General features: G+C 39.8%; 1 protein-coding gene across 3 annotated transcripts in view; it reads right to left on the bottom strand.

Moving 5' to 3' along the window:
- Positions 1-458: 458 nt before the first annotated feature.
- The window catches only part of itsn2b (intersectin 2b), a 39,376-nt gene continuing 30,179 nt past the window's right edge, over positions 459-9,655 (bottom strand). For all 3 annotated transcript variants that reach the window (XM_037795215.1, XM_037795206.1, XM_037795198.1), the window contains exons 28-40: positions 9,307-9,428; positions 8,304-8,410; positions 7,368-7,551; positions 7,050-7,148; positions 6,808-6,891; positions 6,588-6,671; positions 6,352-6,414; positions 5,710-5,859; positions 4,540-4,658; positions 4,324-4,406; positions 4,144-4,230; positions 3,561-3,734; positions 459-2,795 (exon numbers count right to left, since the gene is read on the bottom strand). In XM_037795215.1, coding sequence (XP_037651143.1) covers positions 2,647-2,795; positions 3,561-3,734; positions 4,144-4,230; positions 4,324-4,406; positions 4,540-4,658; positions 5,710-5,859; positions 6,352-6,414; positions 6,588-6,671; positions 6,808-6,891; positions 7,050-7,148; positions 7,368-7,551; positions 8,304-8,410; positions 9,307-9,428 — 1,505 coding nt within the window. In that variant the 3' untranslated portion in view covers positions 459-2,646. The remainder of the gene's footprint in view (positions 2,796-3,560; positions 3,735-4,143; positions 4,231-4,323; positions 4,407-4,539; positions 4,659-5,709; positions 5,860-6,351; positions 6,415-6,587; positions 6,672-6,807; positions 6,892-7,049; positions 7,149-7,367; positions 7,552-8,303; positions 8,411-9,306; positions 9,429-9,655) is intronic.

The raw sequence follows: 9,655 nt of genomic DNA, 5'->3' as shown, positions 1-9,655 counted from the left end.
TTGTTACAATGCTAATGGTCATTGTATTTTACATCGTTGGAAAGCCTGTTTATTTACCTTCGCAATGATGTCCAACTTGTAAGGATCATGCATTTGTGGGATGAGCAGCACAGCTGATTATGTGGGTAGCGCCCAAGAAAAATTTGCCAAAATGCTCTAATATATCCCACCCACTGCCAGGTGCCATTGTAACGAGATAATCAATGTTATTCACTTCACCTGTCAGTGGTCTTAATTTTATGGCTGATCGCTGTATGTACAAAGGCTGAAAGTGTGTGTTCTGAGCAGTTACTCAGATAACAGATTTTTTTTTTTTTTTTAAAAGAAACCACATCAAGCTAGTGTTGAGTTTAAAATGATCAGGTCTCACATAATATCCAGATCAGCCTTAGTCTCACTTGTTAACATACGTTTAAAAATGTCACTTTTATTTAACCAGACAATAATTTGACAGTTTGTTCACTTTTAATGTCTTTAATTTGATTTAAGAAACCCTGATTCAGAGAGCGCCACATGGAGGCCAAAGTGAGTACAAACAGCAGGTTACAGACTCCAGACACTCTGGTTAGAGAGGCCTTAAACTCAGTTAGCACAGCAGCAGTCAATGCAGAAGGCTGCGGAAAATAAAAAAGTAAAATAAAAGACAAACTTCAAAACACCCCTACACAGACGAGGAAGGTAGTCCAGCCTATTTGCACATTTTCCACAAATTCAAAGAAACATCAACGTTAATACAGGACTTAAAAACAGAGTTTTGTGGATTGAATAAAACAAATTAATAGAATATAAAAACAGCAGGCCTAACAAAACAACTAGTGACCTAGTCTACTTACAGTAAAACTCAAATCACAGAGAATCATCTAAGATGTTATATTGCCTTTCAAAACAGTATCGTCGACGTGTGTCCAATAAACCCATTTTTACTATCTGACGTCACACAAAACAAACCCAGTGGATACCAACTGATTATCCAAGATGACACAGCAAGCAAAGCCGCTCCAAATCTTTGGATAGTCACACACGCATAAATTAAGAAATAAATACAACACTTTTTTTTTTGTTAATATCCAGAGCACCAGTAGGCGCTCAGAGTTAGGAAAGAAACTGGATGCAAAGGACAGAGGAGTAAAAATGAGGCAGAAGACCCCAAAAAAAAATCAACCGAAAACATAAATAAAAAAGCTTTTACACACTACATCCTTGTAATGGCAGATATTTATAGAGGGAAACTTTTTGAGGCGACAGAGATGGACAATATTGCTGTCAGTGAGGCGAGGATTGGAGATGACACTTAAAAAATCTGTCTGGTAGGGTGGAAGTGTAAAGAACAAAAACACAAGTGAGCAAATACTGTTAATTATTGCTGACAAACTGCCAATCTGTGTTGCCTCAAAATATTGACAACCTCAAAACCCTCCACAGTGAAAAGGCAGGAAGAGCTGACTGAGTTCAAGGTGTTCGTCAGTACAGCATTTCATTCCTGCGTCATTTTGTCACCTAAATTGTTTTGCACTCAAACTACTTGGCCTTGGCTGATTTTTGCACACGGAAGAAAAAAAGCTTATACGTCCATCCTAAGACCAGAGTCAAGGCCAACATCATCCCAAAGAATTCCAATGGTTTTAGAAGCGGACAGATTTTAAAAGACTAAAAAGAAGACTTGCATTAAGGCCAGAAGTTATCAGTTAACTCCAAAAAGTTGCAGCATCAAGAGCCCTCAGCTGAAGATATTTGTATGTACTATATCTCAACTAACACTTCCACACTCCACACACACACACTCAAAAACACACACACACAACATAGTTACAGTGACAGATTCAACCCAGAACGTATCCTGAGATCTTCTATCTACAGTAGTAAACTGACCCCAGACCAGAGCAAAAACTTCTTGTCCGACAGAGTCCGTCATCTGCCGTCTACTGTATATGATGCGCTTAATGTCGCTGTGAGAAGCCGTTACAGATCAGTCACAACCTCATCATGAAGTCAATGTATTTATATCTTGTAGGTTAAGAGAAAAACACTCATTAAATGGCCTTGGTTGACCAGACTTGGCAAAGTTTGTCTCAATAACTGAATACTGAAACTGTTGTAACTGGGATACAGAGCTGTTAAGAGTCTAGATAATAGATGTGACCCTTTATATCTTATTGATTTATTAATATTATATGATTTTTGTCCAGGTCTACCTCCCAGTCTGAAGGCTATAAATTATTACAGCAGATTCCGCTTCCTGACACACTGCGTCTCCACTGTTTAAGAAGTCAGGCTGTAGTTGTTCCTTTGACATCCTTCAGAGAGTACAGTACATGTTGTTCAGATGCAAACAGCTGCACCAGTCCTGCTGCCCTCTTTATCTGAGGTCATGAGCCAGATCTGACTCCTATTGGTGGGTTCCCATGATGTCACTCAGACCCTACTGGAAGATTCAGATGACATCAGAAGAGGTATTATTAGTGCTGGTTAATATTAAAATATTAAGGCGTGTTGCGTGTTCAGTTCAGGGGTGTCTTGTTTGATATGTGTGGGGAACCATCCGATTGTTTAGGTGACAAAAAGCAGCCTTTCTTATTTGGTTAAAAATATCCTTATTTGGATGTCTCGGTAGAAGACCCCATCATTATTTCAGTTCGTCCTACGTGTCTATTTGTTGCCAAAGAGCTGCAGGTCGAGGCGGACCCACACCTCCCCTGTAGGAACCTCGTGCAGCAGAAGACGGCGCGTTACCGGCCCCTTGTTTTCCAGCTCTTTCTTTATGGTTGCCACGGGAACCTCTGTCCGACCCAGAAAGGCTGACATAAGAGAAGAAATAGAAAGGAGCATTTTAATTGGGTTTTGAAAGACCTCGGAAAATGTGATAGTTAGGCATCCAGTGACACAAAGGTGAGAATTAGGAAAAAACTAATTCTAAATTGAGATTTTTCAGATTTTTGTATCAAAGTTTACAATTGCAAGCAGTAGGAGCTAAAGAAAAAGAAGAGGAAGAAGAAAAAGAAGAAGAAGAAGAAGAAGAAGAAGAAGAAGAGAGAACAAAGAGAGCGAAGAAGAGAGAAAAGAAGAAGAGAGGGCAAAGAAGAAGAAGAGAGTGAAGAAGAAGAAGAAGAAGAAGAAGAAGAAAGAGCAAAGGGAGTTAAGAAGAGAGCAAAGAAGAAGAAGAAGAGAGTTAAGAACAAGAATAAGAATAATAAGAAGAAAGAGCAAAGGGAGTGAAGAAGAGAGCAAAGAAGAAGAAGAGAGTGAAGAAGAAGAAGAAGAAGAAGAAAGAGCAAAGGGAGTGAAGAAGAGAGCAAAGAAGAAGAAGAAGGGAGTGAAGAAGAAGAAGAAGAAGAAGAAAGAGCAAAGGGAGTGAAGAAGATCGCAAAGAAGAAGAAGAAGAGAGCAAAGAAGAAGAAGAAGAGAGTGAAGAAGAAGAAGAAGAAGAAGAAGAGCAAGAAGAAGAACAACAAGAGCAAGAAGAAGAGCAAGAAGAAGAAGAACAAGAACAAGAACTAGAAGAAGAGCAAGAAGAAGAAGAGAGAGCAAAGAAGAAGAAGGGAGGACATTAGCAGGTGACTGACCGTCAGGTGAAAACAGGTCTCTTTCATAGACGGTGATGCTGAGGACGTCCTGGTAAAGGTCTTTGATGTGGAACTGACAGTTGAAGTTCCACTTGGGGTTGAGAGTTTCGTTGAGCGTTCTGGACGTGAACATCTGAGCTCCCATGGTCACTTCACAGTAGGGGTTACTCTTACCTGGAGGAGGACATGAAGACAGGTGAGAAGAGGGACGGGTGAGGGGGAAGAGAAGAGGGTGTAAGTCAGAGCAGGGAGAGGAAAGGAGAAGAGAGCCAATAAAAAGATTAAGGAAATGGAAAAGAGGGGACGATAGAAGAGCAACAGAAGAGAGGAGAGTCAAGAAAAAGAAGAAAGAGCATTTAAGTACACAGAAAGGCTCTAACTGAAAGTGAACTGATGAAAAAAGGGATGACAGATCACCATAATTAAATGTGGCTTTATCTTGGCTTCATTAGGTATCCATGCGGCAGTGCATGCAGCAGGGATTAAAATCTGGATTCTACCACAACGTTTTAAATTCATGGTGTGTTTCTTAGTTCACTGAACTGTAAGGACCACCCTGTAACACGAGTGCATCCATGCTCACCGTTGGGTTTGCCTGGCTTGAGTTCAGTGGCCTCCAAGATGGTGACGAGAAGTCTGCCGATTCCACTAGCCTTCACAGATCGGGCTGCTAAAATACACAAACACACAGACACAGATTGATTAATCCAGAGATCATCACATTGGTTACCATCAGAACAGCTGCCTGAGTGCAGAAACAAACCTTGATAGGCCTTATCCCTTTTTTTTGTTTCCGTCTCAATAAATTCTTCAGATGCAGCCTTGATCTTCTGAACCCAAGCCGTCCTGAAAACACAAACACACACACAGTAAATGTACAGGCCACCAATAAACACACCACAGCTGTCTGTGTGTGTGTGTGTGTGTGTGTGTGTGTGTGTGTGTGTGTGTGTCTGTGTGTGTGTGTGTGTGCAGCTACCGTTCATTGATGTTGTCGGTCCTGAGTATGTAGACTCTATCGATGTGTGAGATGTGGAAGGTGGGCTCGTCGCTAGACGGATCCGGCAGCTTCACCAGAACTTCATTTAGCAGCACAGGCTGCAGGAAGTAAAAGATTAGACACGGTCAAACACCATATTAAAAAAGTGTAGAGTTTTAAAAAAGAAAATACAAGTGTCATGCTGCCTTTAAAAAACACATTGAAACTTAACACAAAGGTCTAATCTCCACTAAGGCCAAAGCACTAAACCCTCTTGAGCTTGATTGACTTCACATGTTGCTTTAAAACAACGCATAAAGAAAAGAAAGAAAGAAAGCCACTCCTCCAGTACGTATCTGACAATCTCCGCTGTAGGACTTTTTATCCTACATGTATTAATGTCAAGACGATCAAGGTGTTTACGAGACTGAATGCCAGATCTTCACATCATCCAGACTCTGGCCTTGCAGAGTGGACAAGTGATAAACGCATTATTTCCCATTTGTTTTCTAGAACTTAATGAATTTACAAACTATAAGCAATAGGCTAATAGGCCTAGTATCAACATAGTGTTGTATACCCAAAATGATTTGCGGTATCTTGAGATATGTATTTTCTATCTTATGAATAATTGATGAATTATTAAATATTCAGCATATAATAATTAGGGCTGTCCTCGACCAAAGAAATTCTTAGTCGACTAACACAATACGTTTTTGACGACTAATTGATTCGTTGATTTAATCAACAGATCTGTAAAACTGAGATTCTCCACAAAGAATCACAAAAAAGCACCACTTTAAATCTTGTGTTTAGATGATGATGTGCTTTTAAGTTTCTTGGAAATAAGTCATTCCGCATAAAAAAAAGCATAAAAAACTACTAATTGACTAAAGAAATGTTAGTCAACTCAGACCAAAATGACTGATTAGTCGACTAATCGACTAAGAGGGGGCAGCCCTGATAATAAAATAACATATTGGTTCAATAAATCTTGAAGTGTCCCTCAAGCAAGGATGCATAATGGCGTCAAAAAGACCACATCAGAGCCCTTATGCAATTGATGATTTGAAAGTGGGACAGCCCTGAGCCCTCACGCACTTAGCAGGAACGCACCTCAAAGTCTGTGAGTGTGGAGATTGGGATTGGGCCAAAGTGTGTGTGTCTTACCGGCTTATACATCTTGAGCTGTACGTTGTTCTTGCTGCTGAACAGTTTATCAGGCCCAGATGAGGTGAACTGTTTAGCCGTATGAGTCAGAAGCAGAAAGTCGTTAAAGAGGAAAGCCCAGAGTTCCTTGTTGCTCTTCACCTTGTTCATCTGAAAAGAAGCAAGCGATATATACGAATCATATTAATTATAATCGCTACAACAATAATTAAACAGTATTTACATGTATTACAAAAACATTTTTACTTCTGTAACTGCTCAGTGAGGATGGTGGTACTATAGTCAACTGTTCAGCATCAGAAGACATTTCATTCTCAAGCCAAAAAGCAAATTATATAACAATATTATTCATGGTGCTGTAATATCACCGCCTGATCCTTCAGTTGGGATTCTGCTCAGATGAACCGGCTCACTGATCTCCACTGTGAAAGTTTGGCTTGTAACATGTGACCGCGACACCCCGGGCTCTGACCCGGTACTGTTTCACATTTCATCTCCCTGTTCTCCGCAGACTGTCTGCTCTCTTTAACATTTTAAATATTCATTTGGTGAAATGGAAAATGTTAATTTTTCTAGAAAATGAAGACCCACCAGAGAGGTTCACTGACCTCGGTTACCAGAGTTTCAGACAGTTTTACTCACCTTGCCGCTGTGGAGCAGTTTCCTGGGGCCCAGACAGTTGGTAAGAGCGTTAAAGACCATGTTCTGTTGAAAGAGAGTCACTTTAGCAGGATCTCTCACATCTTGTTTAGAATTAGGTATATACTGTATATTCTCTGTTGATACCAACTTATAAGGTAATACAAATTGAATTAATTGTTTTATATATAATGCACTTGATTCATACTATACTGCGAGTTAATTAGTAGGTTTACTACCTCTGCGTGGCCATCACACTGTACGTGGTTCTGAATCCATTCCAGTCTGTCAGAGTTCTCCTTTTCTCTCACGCCCTCGTTCACCTGATTAACACGACAATTCAGTACAGAAACATCATTCAAACCTTTTCCACACAGAATGCAGTAAAAAATAAACCCCAAAAATGTAATAAAAGTAACGAGTGAGGACATAAATGAGAGAATCAGTGAAGAAATGAACCTGTTGACAGAGTTCCTCCGCCCTCTCCAGAGCCTCTTTCAGAGGACCTCGGTCAGAGTGGCCCTCTGCGGTGCTCTCCAGGATCTAAACACACACACATAAATACAAGTTAATTACACCCACAGATGAGAGACGAAATGGCAAAACACTCTTTTTTTTCAAATTACACACAGTAAGGTCAGTATTTGAACCACTTAATGAGGATTTCAAACACAGACGCGCTCATTAACAAGATGGCTTACGTTTTTGATGTGCAGCGGGTAGCGTGTGATCCTCTGCATGGGTTTCAGCAGGAAGCTGGACAGCGGCATGCCTTTACACCTGTAGTCTGTGGCAATTTTCTGATGGGAATAAAAGACAATGTTAATAAACACATTACGAATCTTGTACAGTTGTAAGTGAGTATCTGTTTTCTAAACTACTCCTTGAGAATGATTCTAGGTCAGTTTGAACACACACACACCTCTTCCTGTACTTCAACACATCTCTGCTATCCTTCTGTCACTTTGCATTTATGACCTACTTCTTTTCTTTGCTCACTACCTCCCTCGCTCTCCTACCTTGAGGAAGTCCTTGAAGTTGGGCTCGTTGTCGTAGCGAGTTTGGAGCAGCGCTGCTCCGTTGATCTGGCAGGAGCAGAAGCGGATGTAGGGCTGCATGTGGGACAGCTCCGCGGCCAGGATGTCTCCGATCATCTGCACCGGCATGTTCTCCCCGCCCATCTTCTTACGCGCACGTAGTGCCCTGCACACACAGAAATGTACACATATGACGCAAGCAGCTCTGTAGTTTTGTACAGACAGAATCCACAGACACAACATTAAAATGACTGGTCCATTCTTACTGAACTCGTCAATCTTTAGATCTTCAACCTCCTAAATGTCTCATTAGTAGAGGTCAATTTTCGATAAGATTTAGGGGTACCAAATTATGGAGTGGCTTTTCACATCCATCAAAAAACTGTTCATCTATTAAATGTTTCTAAAGATGCTTAAAAGGTCATTTATCTGCTGTTTTTTAAACTGCTTTTCCCCATGTTTTCCATGTATCTGTTTTTTTATTTGTTCCACTCATAGTGTTATGTATGATTACGATTGCTCAGAAGTCAATGTAGATGTATAAAGCAATATCCCCCTTTTTTGATATATTCATTGTTATTGTTGATTTCTATATATATATTTTTTTTAATGTTTGTCATCACTATTATGTAGTCATTTTATTTCTGTAAATTAATCTTGTTCCCTATAACATTGTACATTTTTAACACTATTTAGGTGGAGGCTTCAAAACAGATCAGTGGGTTATTTGCCTCATTTTGCACTGCGTATTATTTATTTGTGTTACGTTTGTGTAGTCTTAATGTGTGCAGAATAAATAAACATAAACAATAAACATAAGCTACACTTGTATTATAATAATATAATATAACATTTTATCACTCCATGAGACAGACAGTCCCTTCTAGATGTCAAACACTCTGTCCGTGTGATATTTACTTGGAAAGTTTAGAGTTGCAGGCCAGCAGTTCTTTCCAGTTGACGAACATCATGGCCATCTCTGAATCACTCAGCCGGCCCGACTCTGACATAGGCTTATGGAAAACCTGCACAGAGACACACACAAAAGACAGGAGAACAGACGGATTAAAATGATGGATTTGCATACATTGGGCCTCATGCAGGAAGAGATGTACGAACAAATCTTCTCTTATTTTCTCTCTAGGTTTTGTTCCACGATTTGCTCTTATTTTATTAGTACCCCTTGATTTCTGGAATTCTCCAATGTTTTCTTATTTTTTTGCTCTTCTCTTAGGTAGAAGAACATTTTACGAGAGCACTCTTACCAAGATAAGAAAAACAAAATTGTTTTCACAGTTCACAAATTGTTTGTCCAACAAGGAAACAAGTTTTAAATTTGAGGAACAAAAAAGAAAAAAAAACAAAAAGCATGAATATCATATAATCAATTTAGATTATTATATGTTTTAGAGTAGTTATAATGATTGGATTATTAAATTTGAGGGCTAAATAAATACTATTGGAACATATAGTTTATCTAATCTTATCTAAGTTCTTGTTGCAGCATTTTTTTCTCTCCAAATCTTGGACATGTACCAGAGCATTTGCACATGGCACAACACCTGCCCTTATATAGTGTTTAGGGGGTGTTACCTATGCTAATAATAGACAATTGGCCATATGCCTCCAATTTATGATTAAGTGGGGTTCATCATTCAGCACACCTGGGTAAGAGCAGGTTTGAATGGTTAAGAACGTTTGGTGCATCTGGAGTTAACTTCTCTTATTCTATCTCTTAACGGAAAATTAAGAGAAAATCTAATAGAAATTTAAGAGAACGTTTCCGCATGAGGACAGGTATTTGATCAGGATATCATGCAGACACATCTCATTCTCATGATATACTGGATGGATTTACTATTCATGAGAGTGAAACTCTCTGTTGATACATGAGTTATTAAGCAGGACATGTGTCTGTTACCTCTAGCACTATCTGTAAGTCTTCCACGTATCTCTCCTCAGTCTGGATCAGCTCATGGATGTAACCCTGTCTCTTCTTCTCCTGGGAGCTCAGTGAGTCCAGGCTGTTCAGGTCTGCACACCCTGCAGGAGAGGAACAACACACAACAACAATTCAACCAGTGCAACAAAACCAAGCCACTAGTTAAACCACAGCAACCACTTTAACACTGCATTCACTGCCTCCTGCTGGACAGTTGGACAAAAAAAGCACAATGCTGCTTTAGACTCTTTCTGCTGCACTTTTTGAAGTCCATGCATACGTTACTGAAGTTTTCAGAGAGGAGGGGGGACACGGCAGCGGGGGGGGA

The sequence above is a fragment of the Sebastes umbrosus genome, chromosome 2, assembly GCF_015220745.1.
Source record: "Sebastes umbrosus isolate fSebUmb1 chromosome 2, fSebUmb1.pri, whole genome shotgun sequence".
Classification (NCBI taxonomy): Eukaryota; Metazoa; Chordata; class Actinopteri; order Perciformes; family Sebastidae; genus Sebastes; species Sebastes umbrosus.
Note: the sequence above shows the minus strand (reverse complement) of the source record. Positions and strands in the feature narration are given on the sequence as shown.